General features: G+C 51.5%; 2 protein-coding genes and 2 long non-coding RNA genes across 5 annotated transcripts; 2 read left to right on the top strand and 2 right to left on the bottom strand.

Annotated features, from left to right (window-relative positions):
* Positions 1 to 390: 390 nt before the first annotated feature.
* Positions 391 to 12439, top strand: LOC128911563 (uncharacterized). The gene is made up of 3 exons (XR_008467117.1): positions 391 to 892; positions 12190 to 12311; positions 12390 to 12439. It is a non-coding gene; the product is annotated as an uncharacterized LOC128911563 (long non-coding RNA).
* Positions 3091 to 6710, bottom strand: LOC128911561 (cytochrome P450 2C9-like). Its single transcript, XM_054206649.1, has 7 exons — positions 6477 to 6710; positions 5971 to 6133; positions 5323 to 5472; positions 4864 to 5024; positions 4311 to 4487; positions 3795 to 3936; positions 3091 to 3365 (listed from the first exon to the last, which is right to left on the bottom strand). The coding sequence occupies exons 1-7, from the start codon at positions 6654 to 6656 to the stop codon at positions 3106 to 3108; spliced, it is 1233 nt and encodes a 410-aa protein (XP_054062624.1). The 5' UTR covers positions 6657 to 6710; the 3' UTR covers positions 3091 to 3105.
* On the top strand, positions 12428 to 27663 carry LOC128911562 (uncharacterized). Of its 2 annotated transcripts, none has more exons than XR_008467115.1 (4): positions 12428 to 12492; positions 13062 to 13217; positions 14750 to 15151; positions 27414 to 27641. It is a non-coding gene; the product is annotated as an uncharacterized LOC128911562 (long non-coding RNA). The 2 variants fall into 2 exon arrangements; XR_008467116.1 differs by lacking the exon at positions 12428 to 12492 and having other exon boundaries at positions 12935 to 13217; positions 27414 to 27535; positions 27614 to 27663.
* Positions 16050 to 21889, bottom strand: LOC128911560 (cytochrome P450 2C9-like). The gene is made up of 9 exons (XM_054206648.1): positions 21710 to 21889; positions 21204 to 21366; positions 20556 to 20705; positions 20097 to 20257; positions 19544 to 19720; positions 19028 to 19169; positions 18411 to 18598; positions 17124 to 17265; positions 16050 to 16404 (listed from the first exon to the last, which is right to left on the bottom strand). Exons 1-9 carry the CDS (start codon positions 21887 to 21889, stop codon positions 16223 to 16225), a joined length of 1485 nt encoding a protein of 494 aa, XP_054062623.1. The 3' UTR covers positions 16050 to 16222.
* Positions 27664 to 27975: the final 312 nt, after the last annotated feature.

The raw sequence follows: 27975 nt of genomic DNA, 5'->3' as shown, positions 1-27975 counted from the left end.
GGCTCGACCTTGGCTACTGGCGGGTCCATCTTGGAGCCAGCTGGCATTGGCTCTATTGGATGTAGGGGAAGCTTCTAGCAGCTTCTCACAGGAGCCACCCCTATAGCCCCCCTGCTACCAACACCTTGCCACACAAAACTAATACAAGAGCTCATGGTAAGGTCTCTCCCTGTGCTTGCCTGGCGATCCTACGTGACTGCTCTTTCTGGTTGCACCTCTGTCCATTTGAGGCAATCCTAGATGAGAGGCCAGCAATGGTTTGCCATTGTTTTAGAGTACACAGGCATTAAAGCTGCATCCTGCGTGGGCAAAAATGGAGGGAGAAAGAGGGATGAACCTGGGATGTGAGCAAATATGATATTTTACTCAAAATACCACCAAATGTTTCCAAAGAGAGGTGGAAAATGCTGCATATTGTATTCTCTGCAGTACTCACAAGGTCTCCGAGTACCTTGTGACTACCATCACAGAAATTATGTTTTACCTCTAGGACTTTTATATGATCATGATGCAGGGGACAAGAAATACCTACGTAAATGAAGATCAAGACAAGCACTGCAAACCAGACATCCAAACACAAGCAAAGCCCGCGAGGACAAATAAGCCCAGAGGAGAGCCACCTGTGGTGGAATCCATTTATGAAAACCATCCACCCTGTCACTGAAGGAAAAGCACCGAGTAGGGGCTGGGACTAGAGATAACAGACACGATCCTTTTCCTGGACACCAGGGGTCACGCGGTTGCAGTTTATGAAGAAGAGAGTTTTCTCTTTGTGCGTACATGAAATTCTACGGAGGACAGGACAAAAGAGACTTTGGAGAGGGGAAGAACTCGTTTGCAATGACGCCTCTGAGATGCAGAAGCTAAATGAGATTCCCCTGGAATACCCAAGGTCTCTGGGAGAGTTGGTTTTGCTGTCCTCCTAAACTTAAGTTCATTCATTTTAATAAATATCATCTAAATCCTCGCAGTGATTCTGATGGTAGAAAAGGGCAGCCAGAGAGTTGTTTGCAGTCCCCATGGCTCAGGTGCCTGAGCTTCTCCCAACAGCCTGCAAAGACAGGGATGCACTCTTTTCATTTAGCAGAAGGAGTCCAGACCATAGGGGAGATGAAGTGATATGCCCAAGAAAAGTGGGAAGAGAATACAACTCCAGCTGCAGAACTTACCCCCTGTGATGGCAACTTCCCGTCATTCTCAGCTGTTCCTTACCCACCATGGCCTCTCACTCACACTGTTCTCTCCTCTGTACCTTGGCATTTCAGCTGGGAGGTGGGACGGGAGTGTGATTCAGGCAGGAGACACCCTCCACAGAAACGATCTCCTCAGCAGCCCTATCTTGATTCGCGTGGGGGTCCTGCGTGGCCGCAGTGACAGGCAGGGCTGTCCTCGAGGACAACAGAAGGCCTGGGGGAGATGGTAGGAGAAGGACAGAGAGGAGCCATAGGGCAGGTGCTCCCAGCTTGTGGAAAGGCTGGACTGTAGAGTGCCTGAGAAATGAGAGGAGCGCCCTGGACCAGCCAGAGGTCCCATTGAGGGGGTGAAGGCAGCTGGAGCTTCAGCCTCTGAACTGAGGGGAGAGTGTTCTAACTCTCTGGTGGTTGCTAACCATCTGCAAAGCATGCTGCTCTTGGTGGGACACATGCTGCAGGAGAAGCAGGTCGTGGGCAGCCATGGGAGCTGTGTGTGTGAGAAAATCAGCTATTTGATGCAGCCACTGCGCTCAAGGAGCCCACGGAGAGAGCATCAGTGCAACAGGCTGCAGTGTCACCCAGGGCCTCCCTGGGATGTGGTAGAGCAGTTCCAGGAGGCTTTGAAGGTGCCTACTCTGTGCACCTGTGTTTGGGCTGTCTTCCTGGAAGCCTTAGGGAGGTGTGCCAATGCTTCTGCCATTGGTTTTAGTAAGGGAGATGTAAAAGGAGTAGCCAGGCTCAGGATACCGTGGAAAGAGTTTCTGTGCTTTTTAGCGGGGGACAGCACAGAGCTGGTAGGCAGGAGGTACGTTGGTTGTCCCACTCAGTGTTGGGGTTATGCTGAGTTCCTGGGGGTCAACGACAGGCTTCAAGGTAAAGTTCTGCAAGATGATGGCCATGAGTAGGAATATCTCCATGCGTGCCAGGCTCTCTCCGGGGCATACTCGCTTCCCTGGAAGTGAAAACAGCAAATAGTGCTCGACAGGTGTTGCCAAGTAGACAAGAGTTCGTACTAAGCAGGTATGTTAGGCAGCTTTATTTACCAGATACAGCTCCAGCAGTGAGACGACTGTCGGGATTACTAAGGACGTTTGCAAGAGAATAGTTTGTTGGAGAAAGATGGACGCCCACCGTTGGCAGTTTGGTTGGGTGTGTGAAGGAAGAACAAGAGCAGAAGAAGTCTTGAGCATAGAGGGGACGTCACAGAGGGCAAGGTGAGAGAGAGTAAGGGCACATGAAGCACAGATGAGAAAACAGAGGGTAGGGGCGGGGGTGTGAGATAAGTAATCCGACAGTGATGACACAAGAGCCATCTGCTAGAAGCTGAGCAGGTCCCTGGGTCCTGCCTTTTGATTTTACACAGACAGCTGAAAATTAAAATGCCAACAGCCTGTGTGCTGCTGTTCCCCTGCTGTACACAGTCAGCCAGAAGAGCAACGAGCGCTGCTGTGACAGGCCAGGCCATGGGTTGCTGTAGCCCATCAGCCTGCCTCTGGCAATGGCCAGCAGTGACTGCCTCAAGAAGTGTGTAAAAACAGGCAAAGAGGTTTTGCTCGTTCCCTTGATTGCAAACGTAGTCTTCAGCACTTTGTGGCTCTGGGGTTTTCTGTGCTCAATAACCACCAACTGACTTTGCTTGCAAGCATGTGCACAGGCTCTCCTGGAGGGTGGTGAGCAGTTCCATGGCTTTGCTGCCTTTTGTGTGAGGAGTCACTGCTCTGGTTTTTTTGTGAACCACCGTGTTTCTGCAGATGGATAAAGCTGCGGAGCAAGTGAGCAAAGGTGTTGGGCAGAGCTACTGTTCCAGTCTTGGCCCACGGAGTGGCAGCAAGGGGCTGCAAGTGAGCTACAGGAGCCTGAGGATAACACCTTCCTGAAGGGCTGGGTGATACTAGGTCAGGCCACTGCACGTCTAGCTTCTGGCTTGTAACTGCCAGCCTAAGAGCAAAAGTGCTGCTGAACTTGAGGGACCTTGCCCACTAACCTTGGGAATGACATACTCTCTGAAGCAGAGGTCTTTGGTCACAGCGCGAGGGACACTCAGGGGGACGAGGGAGATGAAGCGCTGGATTTCATGGACCACCGCATCTGTGTAGGGCATCTGGGTCCGGTCAGCCACGCAAGGTTTTCGTGATCGTCCTACTACCCGGTCAATCTCTTCTTGAACTTTCTCTGTCATGAGGAGCACAAACCATAAAATGGGTAAATAAAACCAAACCTACCTAAACAGGTTGCCCTAAGCTGCCCACAAATCACACATCACAGATGACAGGAGCACTGATGTTGGTTTTGGTGTTGACTAGAACACAGTTCCACTGCGGCCCATGCAAAGAATGTCCTCCCAGTGACTTGACTAAATAGGAGTACTGGGCGGTAAAGACACACAGTCAAGTCCTTGGCTGTGAAGGGAGTGCAGCTGATGATGATGCCAGTGAAGCTGAGGGGTTTCTAATGCCTACCCTGGGGAATGACAGTGCAAGGACTTTGCCCATTTGGGTAAAATGTGCGAGAGAGAGGAGAAAAGTTGGGAGAAGGATGTGGTGCTAGACGCGTGCCCAGCCCAGGGGAACAGCTAGAGAGGAAGAGGTCACAGACTGGTACCTTGTATCTTCGGGTATTTGAGAAGAAGCAGAAGCCCATATCTTACAGTCGTGCTAGTTGTCTCAGTCCCGCCAATGAACAAGTCGAAGGTGCTGGTTATCAGGTTCTTCATGTGGAAACTGGAATTGGGGTGCTCTTTCTCCTAGGGAAAAGGCTGGGCTGTTTCTCTGGCTGGGCTGAGAAAAGTGGCCCTTTCTTGTGTCATCCCAGGCCTTCTTTCTCACCTAGAGCTCTTGCATTTCTCTGCTAAGCTGCAGCAGCCACCTGGGACATTGCAATGCTATCTTTGTGCAGTAAGCTCAACGCCAGAGCGGTGCAGGTAGGGGCTGGTGAGTGTGCAGACCCAGAGCTATAAGCTCTAGCACAGGCAATATCTGGGGTATTGCTGGTGCCTTCCCACTGCACAGCCTAGCTGCCTGGGAAGGGATCGTCCCAATGTCTGTGTTACTTAGGAGAGGGAAGGGGCTCAGTGTAGGTGTGTTGGGGATGAGCTGGGGCTGTACGCTGTCTCCTTACCTCCTGCATTTTGGTGAGGAAGCAATCAATGAAATCCTGAGGGGAGCTGGGATCTAGGGTGGCTTGGTGTATCTTCACCTCCTCTGCCACAAAGGCTTTTAAAGCATCAAATTCTGTGAATATTTTGTTGTGTGGGCCAGGCAAGTAATCCAGGATATTTGAGAACATCTGGTAGAGCTGGAAAGAAAGAAACAGGAGGGTCCCTAGCATGACCATTGCCCCATCCTTTGATATTACCAAAAAGCCTAGGAAGTTCACAACCCTCTCAACTGAGACAAGCAGAAGGGCGGTGAGGCTGGGCAGTCTGACAGGGCAGTAGGGGCTTGCTTAGTGGTAGGAACCTTAGGCGGAGAAGAAGGGTGTCAGGACTAGGGGGAAGCACCCTCATCTCTCCATTGGTGAGGGTGCGTCTTGCTCTTGAATGAATTCCCTCCTGTGCAGCAGAGCACTGACGGGGTCCTACTTAGAAAACTGAGATGGGACTTCACTGGGAGGAAGGCTCCCTGCTCCCCTAGGAGAATGCTGACACACTAAAATGCCTACTGGATTGTACCTGTCCCCAGTAGGAGTTCATCATCTCAAAGATGTTGTTCATGTTATTCATCAGGGCCAGGAACTTCTTGTCTTTATAGTCATATCGTCTCCCAAAGACAATGGAGCATATGATGTTGGAGACAGCACAGCTCAGCGTGAAGGTTGGGTCAAAAGGCGTTCCTGGGATTTCAGAAAAGTTACAAACCATAAAGAAAACCAACTATGGCTACTCATGGCTACTGTGGGTAACCTGGGCTCTGGTTGTTAGTGGAAATACCAGAACAGAGTCTCTGAACGACACAGAAGGGTCCCCAAAAAGAACAGTATGTGATCACGGAATTATTTACTGCTCTGTAACGAGGGGCAGCTGGTGCATGGACAAAGCACGTGCTAATTCTATTCTATGCTAAAGACATGGGTCTCCCTTAATACAGTCCTTTTTCTTGCAAACATAAGCCATATTGAAACTGTAGCATACCCTTTGTTTTGTTGATCTCTTCTAGCAAGTGCTCAGATTCCTCCTGGATCCTCTCTTCAATGCTCCTCTTCCCCATTCCAAAGTTGCGCAGAGTGCTGAGAGCAAACCGACGGACTTGTAACCACTCCTGGTTGTTGCTAAAAATAATCCCTGCAGAGGAAGAAGGAAGAGCAAAGACCTGGCTTGGGTGTGCTGAGTGTGAGATGAACAGAGGCTCACAGTGAGAGCGAATCCTGTCCCTGGGAGAGCACTGTCACGGTAGTGTCATAGAGTACTGTGGTTTGGAGACACTCTATGGAGGTACTGTAGTCCACCTGCCTGCTTTTGGCCTTCTCCACCACATGCCCAACCTCCTTGTGAACAATTCATCGCTCGTATCTGCACATAATTCCCCTCGCTGCAGCTGGGGGCTGTTGCCGCTTGCCCTTTCACTGCACATCACTAAGATCAATCTGACTCCATTTCTCTACTACCCGCTTTGGGTGATGAAAGGCAGCAATTACAGCCCACTCTGCCTTCCCTTCTCCAGGTAGGACCCACCCACTCCCCAGAGTCCTCCCTCCTGCATGGTACATTCCAGCCCTGATCTGCCAAATGAATGCTCAGCCCTTGCCTTCTCCTCAGAAGGAGCTCACTCAGCAAACATACCTAATCCTTTGTTCGCCTTGTCTCCTATTGGCATGCGTCCTCTGGCAGCAAACTCGTCCGCGCGATCAACCAAGGCTTCTTTCACCACATCATGTCCGTGCAGCACCACCACTGGGTCAGAGCCCAGGTGCACTGTGAACACTGGTCCATACTCTTCACTGAGCTGTCAAAATGCAAGACAGAAGATGGCCATGGAGCAGAGCGGGAGGAGGAGTTGAAAAGTGGCCTTGCTGCTGCATCCCACGGCAGGCAGTGCAGCCTCACAGACCAGCAACGTCAAGTTTTCGTCCTCTCCTGATAAATATAGGTGTGGAGGGTTCCCAGCTATCAGGCCCTGCGCAACAATGACAACAGCAGTGCGGGGGAGCAGCTGAGATCCTCATGGCTTTTCTGCTCCTCTGGGATAGCTGCTTATCAAGCTATGGTCACAGACTGTCCCCACGCACAGGTCCCACCCACTTCTTGCCCACAGAAGAAAGTAAGAGAGAAGAAGAAAGTGGCCTCACCTTCTGGAGGGTTGTGGCCAAGTCCTTTGGTTTCACCTGCAGCAAGTTACCTAGGATGGGAAGGGGAGCTGGTCCCGGAGGCATCTTCCCCTTTCCAGACCTCCCTCTCCATGCTGTGATGGAGAGCAGGCAAGCAATGCAAACCAGGAGGACAACAGTGGCTGCTCCCAGGAGCTCCATTTGCTTCTGTGGCTCAGGAGGGAGTGACTCTGGCTGCCGGAGCCCGAGTCTATATACCGAAGGGCTATGTTAGCTATGCTAGCTATGTTACCTCAACAGCAGGTTTTGGATCACGTGGCTGAGTCAGTCAATATTAGTAGTCAATCATTTGTTTGACTGCCCTGTGTTATGAAACTAGGACTTCTCTCAGTGTTAATTGGCCATCAAAGACACACCTTATCTCAAACAATTGCAGAGGCCAACTGAGGTTAAGAAATTTACAATGTGTTCATAAAACTTGTTTTGTTTCATCTAAAGTTTATTATTAAAGAGATCATACTAGGGGCACACTCTTCGACTCAGGCGCTCCTGGAAATTCACTGTCACGAGAGTATCTCGGAAGTACTTCAGTGCTATTTGCATTTTCTGTTCTTTGGTATTAATCGTACAAGCTCTCAGTGGGGTGAGCCATCCTTGCTTGTTCCTGAAGTCTTCCTGACATTATCAGTGGAGTTCGCACTGCGTGTGATGTGCCAAAGAACATACTGACGTGTTCTCCTCAATGCACAGCAATTGCCTCGGTCTCTCTCCCTAGAGATGTCTGGCCTCACAGGAGGGGAAAGTATAAAATATCCGTCTGGCAAGGGCAGAAAGGTCTCCAGACATCACAATAGATGAGAAAGGATTTGCCAGGAGAGATAAGAAAAAGACATAAGAAAAGGGGACTAGACCTTGGGACTCTGACCTCTTTGAGGTCTCCTAGAGGAAAGGGTGAGAGAAGCAGGTAGAGAAGAGAGAAATCTTGAGATGGGTCTCTTGAGAGGGTCTCTGGGCAATGCCAGAGGGTCTCTGGGCAATGGCTTCCCAAGCTGAGCCAGAGGTGCGCTTGTGAGAGGCTGGGTATAGGTCAGTGCAACCTGGCCACTACTCCTTGCACTTGGCAATGACCCAAGCAGCGCACCCAAGCTACTGCTAGAAGCTGGCACGTACGAGTTCCCTGTTTAGTTGTTGTCTGACTCCAACATGAGGAACTGCTCCCCTGGAAGGGCCAGAGGTGCTCTGGGAGACTGCAGAGCATGTCTGGTGTGTTGCAAGGGCTTCAAAAAGAGCTGGGGAGGCTTCCTGCCCACTCTGGGGCTGTGTACCTGCGAGGTCCCAACAGCAGTGGCAACGGCGGGTAGAAAGGACCCTCAGGGCTGTGGCACTGCCTGTGCTCAGCTCGCTCAGTCTGGCCATATCCCTCTGTCTTTCCTGAGCTGCGACACTTCTGCAGGCAGACAGGACTCATCCCACTGAGCGGAAGGTGTTGCGAGGATAGGGGACATGGGACTTGGTGGGAATCAGCGAGGGGCCTGGGTGAACCAGGTGCTTGGTTGGAGTGTGCTGGGTTTGCTGTGCCGCAGCGTGTTAGCGTGAGTTTCCCCTTCACTCAGAGGAGCTAGCGAAGTTTTGCAAAAGTTTCTGCAGCTTCCCCGTAAGTTCTTACGTCATCCTTGCTCTCTTGCATTGGTGCAATAATTTGCTAGCTGTTCTTTTTAAATGTCATTTCACTTCTTAAAGACCTGTACTTGATACTTTGGTGGAAAAACTGAATTGCCAACAAGTTTGGGCTAGTTGCTTATCCGCTGACGTGAACTCCTCTGCATCGGCTCAGATGTTGCCAGGGCAGTTCATGGGAGTTCATGTCGCTCTGGGTGAAAGCGGAGTTCATGGGAGTTTACATGGCTACAGGAGGTCTCTCTGCTGCCTGAGTTCATTGCCTTGCCACCTTCCCTGTAAAGTGCCATTGATCCTGGGGACGAGGGCTTACTTCCTAGCTCTACCTCACAGTTTGAGACACACTTTGGGCAAGAGCCCTGGAACTGGGAATACTTTCAAGCTTTCTCATTTTTGTCAGAATAAAATCATTATATTCCAGATATTCCCACCGCCCTGGCAGACACACTGGGGGTTTACAAGGGAGGAAAACACATAAGACTAGTCACTCAGACCTGTCCCTGTGGGAAAACACAGACCTTTTCATGTCACAGTAGTATTCCAGGGTTTTCCGAGTACTCACTTCTGTTTGCAGATGCTAAGAGTAGGCAGGACTGGTCTGTCCTCTCCGTTCACGTGAAAGTCCAGGAAGGCCAGGCTGAAATGCCCTCCTCTCCATCTTCACCAGGAGCTTTGGTTTTAAGTTAATTGGAGGCACATATTGGGGATAGTCAAAGAAAAGGCTGCCAGCGTTGTAGCTTTTTCTCTTTTTTTCTAAACTAAAGCACAAGCTTGAAGCAAAACTGCCATGGTTGTGTAGAAGGCTTACTGCCTGAGCCTTCTCTTTTTGGACCTTGATTCAGAAGGTGGCACTGCAAAATGCCTCTCCTGCCCACTGTGCTGCCAGCACCCCTCATCCCCGGGAAGCTTGGTGTGGATGTCCCTGCTGTCGGCAAATACTGTTCACCTTCTGTGGAGGATTGTTTTGACCGAGTCTCTCCTCCATGCACTGCCAGTTTGTGCCACATATGGTGCACAGTACAAGCCAGACACAGCGATCTCGTCAGAGGCACTCCCACAATGCGCAGGGCGTTTTCTACGCCTCTTTCCAGCACTTCTTTGTGGTGGTGCTTAATACTTACTTTTCTTTCCACAGAAGCTCTAGAGAGCTTTCTACAGCCAGGGCTACTCCTACACTGCCGCTATGTCTGTCCCAGTCTCCAGGCTCAAAATTGTTAGGAGGAGAGGATTCTCCTGATGGATATCCCAGGAAGATTTTAGCTTGCTGGGGTCAGCTTCAGGCTAGTGGCCTACAGAGATTTTTTGCCTGCCCTACCTTCATCTTCTGCATCGTCCTGTTTGTGGTGGTCTTGAGTGCTAGCTAAATTGGTGCTTACAGCTGGGTCACTGTACTGCGTGAGAACTATTAAATGGATGAGGAAGAGATTTGCGAGGAAGAGAGACCTGCCTGTTTCCTCTCAGCCAAGCTGCTTTCCGCTGCCTATCCCAACTTCTTCTGAACAAAGCATCTCGTTTCCGTGAATTTCAGGCTCATTTTCATCACCTCCCATCTCCACGTCCTCCAACACAGCTGTCAAGCGTCTGCACGTCGAAATTAGGAAAGGGCACTTACCTGAAACCGTTCTCAGCACAGGTATTGCCTGGGGGATCTACAGCGTTCCCAGTGTTGTTTCACAGAGAGTTATTCTTCACGTACCTGTAGATAATTTTTCCTATGAGCATAAACAAAGTATTGGTGGGTTGAAGTGTAATGAAAGCTATCTCTATAGCTCCAAAGTGCTTCATTTATTTGTTATTTTTTACCCATTTATCAGCAGATAATGCAGTGAAGTGACACATTCAGCAGTCACGCAGTGGCTGTGAGATTTGGGCAAGCTGTCCTGGCACAAGCTTCTACAGAGATGAAGCCTCCCTCCCTGCCAAAGTCCAAATGTTTTCCCCAGGTTCCTCTCCACTGTGGCTGCCCGGTGCCCAGGCAGGCGCTGGGACAAGCCCATTTGGTTCGTGAGCGCGGCTCAAACAGCAGCCACGCAGGCAGCCTGTCGAGATCCATTTGCTTCAGTCTCTGCCGGGCAGAGCAGCGGAAAAGGTCTTGTACTTTGTGGAACAGCTCTCCTGGTTGGTACATGAAAGAAGCAGCGCGCAGGGCAGGCACAGTGACGTTCTTCACCCGGCTGGCCGGCTGGGATCACGGCATCCTGTGCTGCTGTAGAGGAGCAATGAGCTGTGGGCTAAGGTGGAAGAGCAAAGGAAACACCTCCCTTGGACTCAGCTACGACCCATGCCTGCTGCTGAGGGCTGGCTGGAGGGGTGGGCACGCTGCCTGCTGCGTGGGGCTGGGCAGCCGTCCGGAGGGTCTGCTGAGAGCAGGAGTGTGGGTGGCTACCAACGGCAGTGCGTTATTAAGGGTCAAGATTAGACGATCTAGGGATGATCTAGTCCCAAAGAAATAAGCAGATTACAAAAGAACACGGCGGCACAGGCTATGCCAGCGCTGCTGCTGCTAAAAGCAGGGCACAAAAATGCACGCACCAACTATGTGCGTGCCACCCCTGCAGCAGCGTGAAGACATCCACGCCTCCATTGCATGAATACAGAAACATCTGTATGGAAAGATGGCCTTCCCATATGGAAATAAGGCTTTTACTCAGTGTGGGTGCTGTAGCCTGATGTGTGGCGAGGGAGAGAGAAGGCTCTACGTGAGACACGCTGCAGGTACAGGCAGGCGATGGGTGCTGGCAGGCAGAGGCTTTCTCTGGGATTACAGAGGCTCCCCTTACCTGTGTCTCAGGCCCATCCTGTCAGCCCACTTGGCCAGCCTTTGGGGGTGGGCGTCCCACAGAGCACATGGTCCTGCCACCTAGCAGCCATGCCCGGAACAGCCCTGGACTGCAAACGGGGCTGTAGTCCACAGCCAGGACCGTTTAAGGGGAATCACCTCCTTTTAGGTGTGCAAAGCCTGCCCGAGCGCCATAGTTTTCCACAGATTTCACGTGGAGGGCTATTTCTGTGCTTCTATGTTGGCACCCCCATGTCCGGCATTTGAAGCGGCGGCTCCTTTAAAAGAGCAAAAGAGCGTTGTCACGCAGCTTCTTGCACTCATGCCATGTAATGAGCAATTAGAGCAGCAGTAGGGTACATGGGGAAAAGCTGGTGGATCTCCTGCATGGGCCAGCAGCGGGAAGAACTCGGGGTGAGAAAAAAGGGTTTGAAGACCCTCCTGGGGCTGGACAGTAAATTGCACAGAGGAGTTCCTCTCAGCTTAGTGATATGAATGCAGGCTCGTCTCTTGACATAAGCGCAGCTCCTGCTTGCACACCTTCAAAGGGTGCAAGCAGATTGCGCTGGGTTCAGAGCCAGGTGAGAGCAATGGAAGGTGTTAAACTGCTGGGCTGGGTCCACCTGGACACTTTGGGAATTTCTGGTCCCAGCTGGCTCTGCAATTTAAAAGGCTAGGCTAAGAGCAGCTGCTTTATGGTCCTTAGCAAGAGAGCAGGATGGGTGTTGCAGGGCAGTCTAGGGCTGCATTTGGAGCTGTGCTCTTCTGGGGCTTTCTTGGTCCCCTTGTTTGGGTTGTGGGGGCTCAGGGTAGTGTTTTTTCTGATCCCACCCTGCTGGTTTGTGGCCAAGAAAGCCTGCAGTTCACCTTACCTCCAGGCTGGGAAGGGAATGCTTCCTTTGTGCTGACTACTTGGGGTAAGTGAGGGTGGTGTCAAGAGGCTTTCTTACTGCTGTATTTTGGCACAGTGCAGGTGTATGCCTGGAATGAGGAGAAAGGGGCAGGTTTTGATGTGAAGTGTTGTCTAACGGCTTCAGTGCATCTTGTGTAACCAGGGGGCTGTTTGTATGACCTAGCAGTCACGGGCTTTGGTGGCGTGCTGTGCCTAGATCTAGATGGTCTTGGCTGCTGGGTCTTGGCTCTTCCCTCACACACCCCTGCTGGCCCAGACCCTGATACTGGCTAGGGCCTTTTTTCCTACAGAAGGGTAGGATTGTAGCGGACCCCGTCTTCAACGTGGGATGCTGAAACCTCTGCTGCTGTCTCCTCTTTCCCTAGATACCGAGGGGGAGGCACACGTTCTGCAGAATGACTCTGAGTGTGGGCTCTTGGTATCTGGGACTCCAGATGGCTCCAGGAAAGTATTGGTCTCCTATACTGGCTGTTATGTCTTTGAATGGGTGAGTGACCTTAGGGGTTCTGCTGGGACTGTGGCTACTGCTGCTCTGGCTGCCCTGACTGGTGTGGCTCTCCCCTAGGATGGCAATTACCTCATGCTGGTTGGGCTTGAAGGAACAGACGATGCTGGACAAAAGGCTCTTCATGAAGAGAAGCTGTTCAGGTGCCCTGTGGACCTTCCTGGTAAGACTGACAGCTCATTAGGAAGTCCCGCTTGTATCTTGTGGTGATGAGTGCCCTTCCTTTTGGATGTCTGTTCCTAGTCGGTCTGGGGCTGGGCAGAGGGACTTACTGCTGTGCAGAAGACTCCCTGGAGAAGGGTTTCAGACAGAAGAGCCACCAACTTGCTGAGGGCTTGTGCCTCCTCTGCAGGGTCAGCAGGTGAATGTTCCTTATGTCTCCTAGACATGTTCTGACTGCATCGATCCCTGCAAGTTCAGGGACTGAGCTGGAGACTGGGTACAATGATTTTTCCAAACTACCAGAGTTGATCCAGAATACTTTATCTTGACAGATCCCATACAGTCTAGTCTCTTGTGCGTGGCTTCAGGGGGAGTCTCTGTTCCAGGGAATGCAGGTCCCTTCTAAGCAGGCTTCCGTGCCAGCTCCAGGCTGTGTGTTTCACCCTCACTTGAGTCTAACTTCCCTCGATTTGCATGCAGAGTCACCAAGACATCTGCCAGCAGTGTCCTCTGTGTCTTTACCCCCCTGCTCCTTGTGCCTTAGCTGCAAACTCCTGCTGTTTCTTCCAGCCCTGGATGCTCCAAGCAGTGGTGTCTGTTCTGCTGTCCTCAGCCAAGACCGGCTGCTGTGTGCCTCCTTGCCTATCAGCCAGGGAGACTGTGAAGAGCGAGGCTGCTGCTATGACCCTAGGGACAGGGTGAAGCCTTGTTACTTTGGTAACACAGGTAAGCATGCCTCCTCCTGGAGGAGCCGTGAACTGGGATTCCTTACTTCCCTGGTAGAGCAGTATTGGTGTGTACCGGTGCTGCTGAGTGCGTTCCTAAATGCAGGACTGGCTTCAAGGGTAGCCCTACAGAGCTGTGGTGGGTTGACCCTGGCTGGACACCAGGGGCCCAGCAAAGCTGCTCTATCACTCCTCCTCTGCACTGGACAGGGGAGAGAAAGTATAACAAAAGACTCATGGGTTGAGGTAAAGATCGTTCACCAATTACCATCACAGGCAAAACAGACTCACCTTGGGGAAATTAGTTAAATTTATTACCATTCAAATCAGAGTAGGATAATGAGAAACAAATCCAAATCTTAAAGCACCTTCCCCCCACCCCTCCTTTCTTCCCAGGCTTAACTTTATGCCCAAATTCTCTACCTACTCTCCCCGCGCAACACAGGGGGATGGGGAATGGGGGTTGTGGTCAGTTCATCCCATGTTGTCTCTGTCGCCCCTCTCTCCTCACGGGGAGGACTCCTCACACTCTTCCCTGGCTCTAGCATGGGGTCCCTTCCAAGCATGGGTCCCTTCTACGGGGTGCAGTCCTTCAGGAACACTGTTCCAGTGTGGGTCCCCGACATGGTCACAAGTCCTGCCAGCAAACCTGCTCCAGCATGGGCTCCTCTCCCCATGGGGCCACAGCTCCTGCCAGGCGCCTGCTCTAGCGTGGGCTTTCCCACAGGGTCACAGCCTCCTTTGGGCATCCGCCTGCTCCAGCGTGGGGTCTTCCACGGGCCGCAGGTGGATATCTGCTCCACCATGAACCTTCATGGTCTGCAAGGGCGACAGCCTGCCTCACCATGGTCTTCACCACGGGCTGCAGGGGAATCCCTGCTACAGCGCCTGGAGCACCTCCTCCCCTCCTCCTTCACTGACCTTGGCATCTGCAGAGCTGTTTCTCTCACATATTCTCACTCCTCTCTCCAGCTGCAGTTGCTGGGCTGTTTTTTTCCCCCTTCTTAAATATGTTATCCCAGAGGTGCTACCACCGTCACTGATGGGCTCGACCTTGGCTACTGGCGGGTCCATCTTGGAGCCAGCTGGCATTGGCTCTATTGGATGTAGGGGAAGCTTCTAGCAGCTTCTCACAGGAGCCACCCCTATAGCCCCCCTGCTACCAACACCTTGCCACACAAAACTAATACAAGAGCTCATGGTAAGGTCTCTCCCTGTGCTTGCCTGGCGATCCTACGTGACTGCTCTTTCTGGTTGCACCTCTGTCCATTTGAGGCAATCCTAGATGAGAGGCCAGCAATGGTTTGCCATTGTTTTAGAGTACACAGGCATTAAAGCTGCATCCTGCGTGGGCAAAAATGGAGGGAGAAAGAGGGATGAACCTGGGATGTGAGCAAATATGATATTTTACTCAAAATACCACCAAATGTTTCCAAAGAGAGGTGGAAAATGCTGCATATTGTATTCTCTGCAGTACTCACAAGGTCTCCGAGTACCTTGTGACTACCATCACAGAAATTGTTTTACCTCTAGGACTTTTATATGATCATGATGCAGGGGACAAGAAATACCTACGTAAATGAAGATCAAGACAAGCACTGCAAACCAGACATCCAAACACAAGCAAAGCCCGCGAGGACAAATAAGCCCAGAGGAGAGCCACCTGTGGTGGAATCCATTTATGAAAACCATCCACCCTGTCACTGAAGGAAAAGCACCGAGTAGGGGCTGGGACTAGAGATAACAGACACGATCCTTTTCCTGGACACCAGGGGTCACGCGGTTGCAGTTTATGAAGAAGAGAGTTTTCTCTTTGTGCGTACATGAAATTCTACGGAGGACAGGACAAAAGAGACTTTGGAGAGGGGAAGAACTCGTTTGCAATGACGCCTCTGAGATGCAGAAGCTAAATGAGATTCCCCTGGAATACCCAAGGTCTCTGGGAGAGTTGGTTTTGCTGTCCTCCTAAACTTAAGTTCATTCATTTTAATAAATATCATCTAAATCCTCGCAGTGATTCTGATGGTAGAAAAGGGCAGCCAGAGAGTTGTTTGCAGTCCCCATGGCTCAGGTGCCTGAGCTTCTCCCAACAGCCTGCAAAGACAGGGATGCACTCTTTTCATTTAGCAGAAGGAGTCCAGACCATAGGGGAGATGAAGTGATATGCCCAAGAAAAGTGGGAAGAGAATACAACTCCAGCTGCAGAACTTACCCCCTGTGATGGCAACTTCCCGTCATTCTCAGCTGTTCCTTACCCACCATGGCCTCTCACTCACACTGTTCTCTCCTCTGTACCTTGGCATTTCAGCTGGGAGGTGGGACGGGAGTGTGATTCAGGCAGGAGACACCCTCCACAGAAACGATCTCCTCAGCAGCCCTATCTTGATTCGCGTGGGGGTCCTGCGTGGCCGCAGTGACAGGCAGGGCTGTCCTCGAGGACAACAGAAGGCCTGGGGGAGATGGTAGGAGAAGGACAGAGAGGAGCCATAGGGCAGGTGCTCCCAGCTTGTGGAAAGGCTGGACTGTAGAGTGCCTGAGAAATGAGAGGAGCGCCCTGGACCAGCCAGAGGTCCCATTGAGGGGGTGAAGGCAGCTGGAGCTTCAGCCTCTGAACTGAGGGGAGAGTGTTCTAACTCTCTGGTGGTTGCTAACCATCTGCAAAGCATGCTGCTCTTGGTGGGACACATGCTGCAGGAGAAGCAGGTCGTGGGCAGCCATGGGAGCTGTGTGTGTGAGAAAATCAGCTATTTGATGCAGCCACTGCGCTCAAGGAGCCCACGGAGAGAGCATCAGTGCAACAGGCTGCAGTGTTACCCAGGGCCTCCATGGGATGTGGTAGAGCAGTTCCAGGAGGCTTTGAAGGTGCCTACTCTGTGCACCTGTGTTTGGGCTGTCTTCCTGGAAGCCTTAGGGAGGTGCGCCAATGCTTCTGCCATTGGTTTTAGTAAGGGAGATGTAAAAGGAGTAGCCAGGCTCAGGATACCGTGGAAAGAGTTTCTGTGCTTTTTAGCGGGGGACAGCACAGAGCTGGTAGGCAGGAGGTACGTTGGTTGTCCCACTCAGTGTTGGGGTTATGCTGAGTTCCTGGGGGTCAACGACAGGCTTCAAGGTAAAGTTCTGCAAGATGATGGCCATGAGTAGGAATATCTCCATGCGTGCCAGGCTCTCTCCGGGGCATACTCGCTTCCCTGGAAGTGAAAACAGCAAATAGTGCTCGACAGGTGTTGCCAAGTAGACAAGAGTTCGTACTAAGCAGGTATGTTAGGCAGCTTTATTTACCAGATACAGCTCCAGCAGTGAGACGACTGTCGGGATTACTAAGGACGTTTGCAAGAGAATAGTTTGTTGGAGAAAGATGGACGCCCACCGTTGGCAGTTTGGTTGGGTGTGTGAAGGAAGAACAAGAGCAGAAGAAGTCTTGAGCATAGAGGGGACGTCACAGAGGGCAAGGTGAGAGAGAGTAAGGGCACATGAAGCACAGATGAGAAAACAGAGGGTAGGGGCTATTGGTAGGTGAGTGGTTGCGTGTAGCCCGAGAGGTACGTAAGAGGTGCTGGGAAAAGTGCAACTACCACGGAAAGAGAGGATGGTTAAGGATGACTTCGGTGGTTGTGTCGGAAGATGACAGGTTTTTTAGAAAGTGTCAATAGATCCCATTCACATCATTACATCGGCAACTCCCAGTAGGAGGTTTGAGAAGCCTCCAGGCCTGAACACGATGGGAGGTGCAGCTGGGGAATGGAGCAGCAGGGAGGGGTTATCCAGAGAGCAGTGAGCCCTATGGAAGCACCGGTGGGACCACGCTGGGAAGAGGGATTGTGTGTGTTATAGGGAAAGGCAGAATGGTCCCCAGAGGAGGAGGACGACGGCGACAGGGAGAGGAAGAGAGAGAAAGCCAGTGCTTTACCTGCTGAGAAGGGCATGAAGAACTCGCTCTTCCTAAAGGTGCCGTTGTCGTTCAAGAAGTGTCCAGGGTTGAACTCATTTGGGTTTGGAAACTCTTTACTGTCGTGGAGGACAGAAGTGAGGACAGGAAAGATTGTGGTGCCCTGAGATAACACAAGGAGAAGAGCAGAATGTGAAGGGGAGGTGAGTTAGGTCACTTAATCCGACTGCCTGCCAAGTTAAGACTGAGCATCCCGGCACAGTCCTACTAGTGCCTTTGGTTTCCTTTTGGGGACCTTGCCTTTGGGCAGGCAGCTTTAGGGAGACCCTGCTAGATGGGACAGCAGGGACAATTGTTGGCTGATCTTCCTGAATGCTCCCTCTCACTTTCAGACCATTTATCCTCACTTTGCTCTAGTCGTCTGGGGACACCCCACCTAATTCTTCCTCTTTCTCAGTGTTTCACCATAATGAACTTGTAGATGTTCCTTCTTTTCTGTGAGCCCCGAAAAGCAAAAGGTTGCTTTCCCCTCTCCTGACAAATTTCTTCTGCCACAGTCCTCTTCCTTCCCTCTTCCTGACCAGCCATTGGCGGGGGTGTGAGATAAGTAATCCGACAGTGATGACACAAGAGCCATCTGCTAGAAGCTGAGCAGGTCCCTGGGTCCTGCCTTTTGATTTTACACAGACAGCTGAAAATTAAAATGCCAACAGCCTGTGTGCTGCTGTTCCCCTGCTGTACACAGTCAGCCAGAAGAGCAACGAGCGCTGCTGCGACAGGCCAGGCCATGGGTTGCTGTAGCCCATCAGCCTGCCTCTGGCAATGGCCAGCAGTGACTGCCTCAAGAAGTGTGTAAAAACAGGCAAAGAGGTTTTGCTCGTTCCCTTGATTGCAAACGTAGTCTTCAGCACTTTGTGGCTCTGGGGTTTTCTGTGCTCAATAACCACCAACTGACTTTGCTTGCAAGCATGTGCACAGGCTCTCCTGGAGGGTGGTGAGCAGTTCCATGGCTTTGCTGCCTTTTGTGTGAGGAGTCACTGCTCTGGTTTTTTTGTGAACCACCGTGTTTCTGCAGATGGATAAAGCTGCGGAGCAAGTGAGCAAAGGTGTTGGGCAGAGCTACTGTTCCAGTCTTGGCCCACGGAGTGGCAGCAAGGGGCTGCAAGTGAGCTACAGGAGCCTGAGGATAACACCTTCCTGAAGGGCTGGGTGATACTAGGTCAGGCCACTGCACGTCTAGCTTCTGGCTTGTAACTGCCAGCCTAAGAGCAAAAGTGCTGCTGAACTTGAGGGACCTTGCCCACTAACCTTGGGAATGACATACTCTCTGAAGCAGAGGTCTTTGGTCACAGCGCGAGGGACACTCAGGGGGACGAGGGAGATGAAGCGCTGGATTTCATGGACCACCGCATCTGTGTAGGGCATCTGGGTCCGGTCAGCCACGCAAGGTTTTCGTGATCGTCCTACTACCCGGTCAATCTCTTCTTGAACTTTCTCTGTCATGAGGAGCACAAACCATAAAATGGGTAAATAAAACCAAACCTACCTAAACAGGTTGCCCTAAGCTGCCCACAAATCACACATCACAGATGACAGGAGCACTGATGTTGGTTTTGGTGTTGACTAGAACACAGTTCCACTGCGGCCCATGCAAAGAATGTCCTCCCAGTGACTTGACTAAATAGGAGTACTGGGCGGTAAAGACACACAGTCAAGTCCTTGGCTGTGAAGGGAGTGCAGCTGATGATGATGCCAGTGAAGCTGAGGGGTTTCTAATGCCTACCCTGGGGAATGACAGTGCAAGGACTTTGCCCATTTGGGTAAAATGTGCGAGAGAGAGGAGAAAAGTTGGGAGAAGGATGTGGTGCTAGACGCGTGCCCAGCCCAGGGGAACAGCTAGAGAGGAAGAGGTCACAGACTGGTACCTTGTATCTTCGGGTATTTGAGAAGAAGCAGAAGCCCATATCTTACAGTCGTGCTAATTGTCTCAGTCCCGCCAATGAACAAGTCGAAGGTGCTGGTTATCAGGTTCTTCATGTGGAAACTGGAATTGGGGTGCTCTTTCTCCTAGGGAAAAGGCTGGGCTGTTTCTCTGGCTGGGCTGAGAAAAGTGGCCCTTTCTTGTGTCATCCCAGGCCTTCTTTCTCACCTAGAGCTCTTGCATTTCTCTGCTAAGCTGCAGCAGCCACCTGGGACATTGCAATGCTATCTTTGTGCAGTAAGCTCAACGCCAGAGCGGTGCAGGTAGGGGCTGGTGAGTGTGCAGACCCAGAGCTATAAGCTCTAGCACAGGCAATATCTGGGGTATTGCTGGTGCCTTCCCACTGCACAGCCTAGCTGCCTGGGAAGGGATCGTCCCAATGTCTGTGTTACTTAGGAGAGGGAAGGGGCTCAGTGTAGGTGTGTTGGGGATGAGCTGGGGCTGTACGCTGTCTCCTTACCTCCTGCATTTTGGTGAGGAAGCAATCAATGAAATCCTGAGGGGAGCTGGGATCTAGGGTGGCTTGGTGTATCTTCACCTCCTCTGCCACAAAGGCTTTTAAAGCATCAAATTCTGTGAATATTTTGTTGTGTGGGCCAGGCAAGTAATCCAGGATATTTGAGAACATCTGGTAGAGCTGGAAAGAAAGAAACAGGAGGGTCCCTAGCATGACCATTGCCCCATCCTTTGATATTACCAAAAAGCCTAGGAAGTTCACAACCCTCTCAACTGAGACAAGCAGAAGGGCGGTGAGGCTGGGCAGTCTGACAGGGCAGCAGGGGCTTGCTTAGTGGTAGGAACCTTAGGCGGAGAAGAAGGGTGTCAGGACTAGGGGGAAGCACCCTCATCTCTCCATTGGTGAGGGTGCGTCTTGCTCTTGAATGAATTCCCTCCTGTGCAGCAGAGCACTGACGGGGTCCTACTTAGAAAACTGAGATGGGACTTCACTGGGAGGAAGGCTCCCTGCTCCCCTAGGAGAATGCTGACACACTAAAATGCCTACTGGATTGTACCTGTCCCCAGTAGGAGTTCATCATCTCAAAGATGTTGTTCATGTTATTCATCAGGGCCAGGAACTTCTTGTCTTTATAGTCATATCGTCTCCCAAAGACAATGGAGCATATGATGTTGGAGACAGCACAGCTCAGCGTGAAGGTTGGGTCAAAAGGCGTTCCTGGGATTTCAGAAAAGTTACAAACCATAAAGAAAACCAACTATGGCTACTCATGGCTACTGTGGGTAACCTGGGCTCTGGTTGTTAGTGGAAATACCAGAACAGAGTCTCTGAACGACACAGAAGGGTCCCCAAAAAGAACAGTATGTGATCACGGAATTATTTACTGCTCTGTAACGAGGGGCAGCTGGTGCATGGACAAAGCACGTGCTAATTCTATTCTATGCTAAAGACATGGGTCTCCCTTAATACAGTCCTTTTTCTTGCAAACATAAGCCATATTGAAACTGTAGCATACCCTTTGTTTTGTTGATCTCTTCTAGCAAGTGCTCAGATTCCTCCTGGATCCTCTCTTCAATGCTCCTCTTCCCCATTCCAAAGTTGCGCAGAGTGCTGAGAGCAAACCGACGGACTTGTAACCACTCCTGGTTGTTGCTAAAAATAATCCCTGCAGAGGAAGAAGGAAGAGCAAAGACCTGGCTTGGGTGTGCTGAGTGTGAGATGAACAGAGGCTCACAGTGAGAGCGAATCCTGTCCCTGGGAGAGCACTGTCACGGTAGTGTCATAGAGTACTGTGGTTTGGAGACACTCTATGGAGGTACTGTAGTCCACCTGCCTGCTTTTGGCCTTCTCCACCACATGCCCAACCTCCTTGTGAACAATTCATCGCTCGTATCTGCACATAATTCCCCTCGCTGCAGCTGGGGGCTGTTGCCGCTTGCCCTTTCACTGCACATCACTAAGATCAATCTGACTCCATTTCTCTACTACCCGCTTTGGGTGATGAAAGGCAGCAATTACAGCCCACTCTGCCTTCCCTTCTCCAGGTAGGACCCACCCACTCCCCAGAGTCCTCCCTCCTGCATGGTACATTCCAGCCCTGATCTGCCAAATGAATGCTCAGCCCTTGCCTTCTCCTCAGAAGGAGCTCACTCAGCAAACATACCTAATCCTTTGTTCGCCTTGTCTCCTATTGGCATGCGTCCTCTGGCAGCAAACTCGTCCGCGCGATCAACCAAGGCTTCTTTCACCACATCATGTCCGTGCAGCACCACCACTGGGTCAGAGCCCAGGTGCACTGTGAACACTGGTCCATACTCTTCACTGAGCTGTCAAAATGCAAGACAGAAGATGGCCATGGAGCAGAGCGGGAGGAGGAGTTGAAAAGTGGCCTTGCTGCTGCATCCCACGGCAGGCAGTGCAGCCTCACAGACCAGCAACGTCAAGTTTTCGTCCTCTCCTGATAAATATAGGTGTGGAGGGTTCCCAGCTATCAGGCCCTGTGCAACAATGACAACAGCAGTGCGGGGGAGCAGCTGAGATCCTCATGGCTTTTCTGCTCCTCTGGGATAGCTGCTTATCAAGCTATGGTCACAGACTGTCCCCACGCACAGGTCCCACACACTTCTTGCCCACAGAAGAAAGTAAGAGAGAAGAAGAAAGTGGCCTCACCTTCTGGAGGGTTGTGGCCAAGTCCTCTGGTTTCACCTGCAGCAAGTTACCTAGGATGGGAAGGGGAGCTGGTCCCGGAGGCATCTTCCCCTTTCCAGACCTCCCTCTCCATGTTGTGATGGAGAGCAGGCAAGCAATGCAAACCAGGAGGACAACAGTGGCTGCTCCCAGGAGCTCCATTTGCTTCTGTGGCTCAGGAGGGAGTGACTCTGGCTGCCGGAGCCCGAGTCTATATACCGAAGGGCTATGCTAGCTATGTTACCTCAACAGCAGGTTTTGGATAACGTGGCTGAGTCAGTCAATATTAGTAGTCAATCATTTGTTTGACTGCCCTGTGTTATGAAACTAGGACTTCTCTCAGTGTTAATTGGCCATCAAAGACACACCTTATCTCAAACAATTGCAGAGGCCAACTGAGGTTAAGAAATTTACAATGTGTTCATAAAACTTGTTTTGTTTCATCTAAAGTTTATTATTAAAGAGATCATACTAGGGGCACACTCTTCGACTCAGGCGCTCCTGGAAATTCACTGTCACGAGAGTATCTCGGAAGTACTTCAGTGCTATTTGCATTTTCTGTTCTTTGGTATTAATCGTACAAGCTCTCAGTGGGGTGAGCCATCCTTGCTTGTTCCTGAAGTCTTCCTGACATTATCAGTGGAGTTCGCACTGCGTGTGATGTGCCAAAGAACATACTGACGTGTTCTCCTCAATGCACAGCAATTGCCTCGGTCTCTCTCCCTAGAGATGTCTGGCCTCACAGGAGGGGAAAGTATAAAATATCCGTCTGGCAAGGGCAGAAAGGTCTCCAGACATCACAATAGATGAGAAAGGATTTGCCAGGAGAGATAAGAAAAAGACATAAGAAAAGGGGACTAGACCTTGGGACTCTGACCTCTTTGAGGTCTCCTAGAGGAAAGGGTGAGAGAAGCAGGTAGAGAAGAGAGAAATCTTGAGATGGGTCTCTTGAGAGGGTCTCTGGGCAATGCCAGAGGGTCTCTGGGCAATGGCTTCCCAAGCTGAGCCAGAGGTGCGCTTGTGAGAGGCTGGGTATAGGTCAGTGCAACCTGGCCACTACTCCTTGCACTTGGCAATGACCCAAGCAGCGCACCCAAGCTACTGCTAGAAGCTGGCACGTACGAGTTCCCTGTTTAGTTGTTGTCTGACTCCAACATGAGGAACTGCTCCCCTGGAAGGGCCAGAGGTGCTCTGGGAGACTGCAGAGCATGTCTGGTGTGTTGCAAGGGCTTCAAAAAGAGCTGGGGAGGCTTCCTGCCCACTCTGGGGCTGTGTACCTGCGAGGTCCCAACAGCAGTGGCAACGGCGGGTAGAAAGGACCCTCAGGGCTGTGGCACTGCCTGTGCTCAGCTCGCTCAGTCTGGCCATATCCCTCTGTCTTTCCTGAGCTGCGACACTTCTGCAGGCAGACAGGACTCATCCCACTGAGCGGAAGGTGTTGCGAGGATAGGGGACATGGGACTTGGTGGGAATCAGCGAGGGGCCTGGGTGAACCAGGTGCTTGGTTGGAGTGTGCTGGGTTTGCTGTGCCGCAGCGTGTTAGCGTGAGTTTCCCCTTCACTCAGAGGAGCTAGCGAAGTTTTGCAAAAGTTTCTGCAGCTTCCCCGTAAGTTCTTACGTCATCCTTGCTCTCTTGCATTGGTGCAATAATTTGCTAGCTGTTCTTTTTAAATGTCATTTCACTTCTTAAAGACCTGTACTTGATACTTTGGTGGAAAAACTGAATTGCCAACAAGTTTGGGCTAGTTGCTTATCCGCTGACGTGAACTCCTCTGCATCGGCTCAGATGTTGCCAGGGCAGTTCATGGGAGTTCATGTCGCTCTGGGTGAAAGCGGAGTTCATGGGAGTTTACATGGCTACAGGAGGTCTCTCTGCTGCCTGAGTTCATTGCCTTGCCACCTTCCCTGTAAAGTGCCATTGATCCTGGGGACGAGGGCTTACTTCCTAGCTCTACCTCACAGTTTGAGACACACTTTGGGCAAGAGCCCTGGAACTGGGAATACTTTCAAGCTTTCTCATTTTTGTCAGAATAAAATCATTATATTCCAGATATTCCCACCGCCCTGGCAGACACACTGGGGGTTTACAAGGGAGGAAAACACATAAGACTAGTCACTCAGACCTGTCCCTGTGGGAAAACACAGACCTTTTCATGTCACAGTAGTATTCCAGGGTTTTCCGAGTACTCACTTCTGTTTGCAGATGCTAAGAGTAGGCAGGACTGGTCTGTCCTCTCCGTTCACGTGAAAGTCCAGGAAGGCCAGGCTGAAATGCCCTCCTCTCCATCTTCACCAGGAGCTTTGGTTTTAAGTTAATTGGAGGCACATATTGGGGATAGTCAAAGAAAAGGCTGCCAGCGTTGTAGCTTTTTCTCTTTTTTTCTAAACTAAAGCACAAGCTTGAAGGAAAACTGCCATGGTTGTGTAGAAGGCTTACTGCCTGAGCCTTCTCTTTTTGGACCTTGATTCAGAAGGTGGCACTGCAAAATGCCTCTCCTGCCCACTGTGCTGCCAGCACCCCTCATCCCCGGGAAGCTTGGTGTGGATGTCCCTGCTGTCGGCAAATACTGTTCACCTTCTGTGGAGGATTGTTTTGACCGAGTCTCTCCTCCATGCACTGCCAGTTTGTGCCACATATGGTGCACAGTACAAGCCAGACACAGCGATCTCGTCAGAGGCACTCCCACAATGCGCAGGGCGTTTTCTACGCCTCTTTCCAGCACTTCTTTGTGGTGGTGCTTAATACTTACTATTCTTTCCACAGAAGCTCTAGAGAGCTTTCTACAGCCAGGGCTACTCCTACACTGCCGCTATGTCTGTCCCAGTCTCCAGGCTCAAAATTGTTAGGAGGAGAGGATTCTCCTGATGGATATCCCAGGAAGATTTTAGCTTGCTGGGGTCAGCTTCAGGCTAGTGGCCTACAGAGATTTTTTGCCTGCCCTACCTTCATCTTCTGCATCGTCCTGTTTGTGGTGGTCTTGAGTGCTAGCTAAATTGGTGCTTACAGCTGGGTCACTGTACTGCGTGAGAACTATTAAATGGATGAGGAAGAGATTTGCGAGGAAGAGAGACCTGCCTGTTTCCTCTCAGCCAAGCTGCTTTCCGCTGCCTATCCCAACTTCTTCTGAACAAAGCATCTTGTTTCCGTGAATTTCAGGCTCATTTTCATCACCTCCCATCTCCACGTCCTCCAACACAGCTGTCAAGCGTCTGCACGTCGAAATTAGGAAAGGGCACTTACCTGAAACCGTTCTCAGCACAGGTATTGCCTGGGGGATCTACAGCGTTCCCAGTGTTGTTTCACAGAGAGTTATTCTTCACGTACCTGTAGATAATTTTTCCTATGAGCATAAACAAAGTATTGGTGGGTTGAAGTGTAATGAAAGCTATCTCTATAGCTCCAAAGTGCTTCATTTATTTGTTATTTTTTACCCATTTATCAGCAGATAATGCAGTGAAGTGACGCATTCAGCAGTCACGCGGTGGCTGTGAGATTTGGGCAAGCTGTCCTGGCACAAGCTTCTACAGAGATGAAGCCTCCCTCCCTGCCAAAGTCCAAATGTTTTCCCCAGGTTCCTCTCCACTGTGGCTGCCCGGTGCCCAGGCAGGCGCTGGGACAAGCCCATTTGGTTCGTGAGCGCGGCTCAAACAGCAGCCACGCAGGCAGCCTGTCGAGATCCATTTGCTTCAGTCTCTGCCGGGCAGAGCAGCGGAAAAGGTCTTGTACTTTGTGGAACAGCTCTCCTGGTTGGTACATGAAAGAAGCAGCGCGCAGGGCAGGCACAGTGACGTTCTTCACCCGGCTGGCCGGCTGGGATCACGGCATCCTGTGCTGCTGTAGAGGAGCGATGGGCTGTGGGCTAAGGTGGAAGAGCAAAGGAAACACCTCCCTTGGACTCAGCTACGACCCATGCCTGCTGCTGAGGGCTGGCTGGAGGGGTGGGCACGCTGCCTGCTGCGTGGGGCTGGGCAGCCGTCCGGAGGGTCTGCTGAGAGCAGGAGTGTGGGTGGCTACCAACGGCAGTGCGTTATTAAGGGTCAAGATTAGACGATCTAGGGATGATCTAGTCCCAAAGAAATAAGCAGATTACAAAAGAACACGGCGGCACAGGCTATGCCAGCGCTGCTGCTGCTAAAAGCAGGGCACAAAAATGCACGCACCAACTATGTGCGTGCCACCCCTGCAGCAGCGTGAAGACATCCACGCCTCCATTGCATGAATACAGAAACATCTGTATGGAAAGATGGCCTTCCCATATGGAAATAAGGCTTTTACTCAGTGTGGGTGCTGTAGCCTGATGTGTGGCGAGGGAGAGAGAAGGCTCTACGTGAGACACGCTGCAGGTACAGGCAGGCGATGGGTGCTGGCAGGCAGAGGCTTTCTCTGGGATTACAGAGGCTCCCCTTACCTGTGTCTCAGGCCCATCCTGTCAGCCCACTTGGCCAGCCTTTGGGGGTGGGCGTCCCACAGAGCACATGGTCCTGCCACCTAGCAGCCATGCCCGGAACAGCCCTGGACTGCAAACGGGGCTGTAGTCCACAGCCAGGACCGTTTAAGGGGAATCACCTCCTTTTAGGTGTGCAAAGCCTGCCCGAGCGCCATAGTTTTCCACAGATTTCACGTGGAGGGCTATTTCTGTGCTTCTATGTTGGCACCCCCATGTCCGGCATTTGAAGCGGCGGCTCCTTTAAAAGAGCAAAAGAGCGTTGTCACGCAGCTTCTTGCACTCATGCCATGTAATGAGCAATTAGAGCAGCAGTAGGGTACATGGGGAAAAGCTGGTGGATCTCCTGCATGGGCCAGCAGCGGGAAGAACTCGGGGTGAGAAAAAAGGGTTTGAAGACCCTCCTGGGGCTGGACAGTAAATTGCACAGAGGAGTTCCTCTCAGCTTAGTGATATGAATGCAGGCTCGTCTCTTGACATAAGCGCAGCTCCTGCTTGCACACCTTCAAAGGGTGCAAGCAGATTGCGCTGGGTTCAGAGCCAGGTGAGAGCAATGGAAGGTGTTAAACTGCTGGGCTGGGTCCACCTGGACACTTTGGGAATTTCTGGTCCCAGCTGGCTCTGCAATTTAAAAGGCTAGGCTAAGAGCAGCTGCTTTATGGTCCTTAGCAAGAGAGCAGGATGGGTGTTGCAGGGCAGTCTAGGGCTGCATTTGGAGCTGTGCTCTTCTGGGGCTTTCTTGGTCCCCTTGTTTGGGTTGTGGGGGCTCAGGGTAGTGTTTTTTCTGATCCCACCCTGCTGGTTTGTGGCCAAGAAAGCCTGCAGTTCACCTTACCTCCAGGCTGGGAAGGGAATGCTTCCTTTGTGCTGACTACTTGGGGTAAGTGAGGGTGGTGTCAAGAGGCTTTCTTACTGCTGTATTTTGGCACAGTGCAGGTGTATGCCTGGAATGAGGAGAAAGGGGCAGGTTTTGATGTGAAGTGTTGTCTAACGGCTTCAGTGCATCTTGTGTAACCAGGGGGCTGTTTGTATGACCTAGCAGTCACGGGCTTTGGTGGCGTGCTGTGCCTAGATCTAGATGGTCTTGGCTGCTGGGTCTTGGCTCTTCCCTCACACACCCCTGCTGGCCCAGACCCTGATACTGGCTAGGGCCTTTTTTCCTACAGAAGGGTAGGATTGTAGCGGACCCCGTCTTCAACGTGGGATGCTGAAACCTCTGCTGCTGTCTCCTCTTTCCCTAGATACCGAGGGGGAGGCACACGTTCTGCAGAATGACTCTGAGTGTGGGCTCTTGGTATCTGGGACTCCAGATGGCTCCAGGAAAGTATTGGTCTCCTATACTGGCTGTTATGTCTTTGAATGGGTGAGTGACCTTAGGGGTTCTGCTGGGACTGTGGCTACTGCTGCTCTGGCTGCCCTGACTGGTGTGGCTCTCCCCTAGGATGGCAATTACCTCATGCTGGTTGGGCTTGAAGGAACAGACGATGCTGGACAAAAGGCTCTTCATGAAGAGAAGCTGTTCAGGTGCCCTGTGGACCTTCCTGGTAAGACTGACAGCTCATTAGGAAGTCCCGCTTGTATCTTGTGGTGATGAGTGCCCTTCCTTTTGGATGTCTGTTCCTAGTCGGTCTGGGGCTGGGCAGAGGGACTTACTGCTGTGCAGAAGACTCCCTGGAGAAGGGTTTCAGACAGAAGAGCCACCAACTTGCTGAGGGCTTGTGCCTCCTCTGCAGGGTCAGCAGGTGAATGTTCCTTATGTCTCCTAGACATGTTCTGACTGCATCGATCCCTGCAAGTTCAGGG

The sequence above is a fragment of the Rissa tridactyla genome, chromosome 6 (genome assembly GCF_028500815.1).
Source record: "Rissa tridactyla isolate bRisTri1 chromosome 6, bRisTri1.patW.cur.20221130, whole genome shotgun sequence".
NCBI classification, from domain to species: domain Eukaryota; kingdom Metazoa; phylum Chordata; class Aves; order Charadriiformes; family Laridae; genus Rissa; species Rissa tridactyla.
The sequence above is the reverse complement of the archived record's forward strand: the minus strand, read 5'-3'. Positions and strand labels throughout refer to the sequence as shown.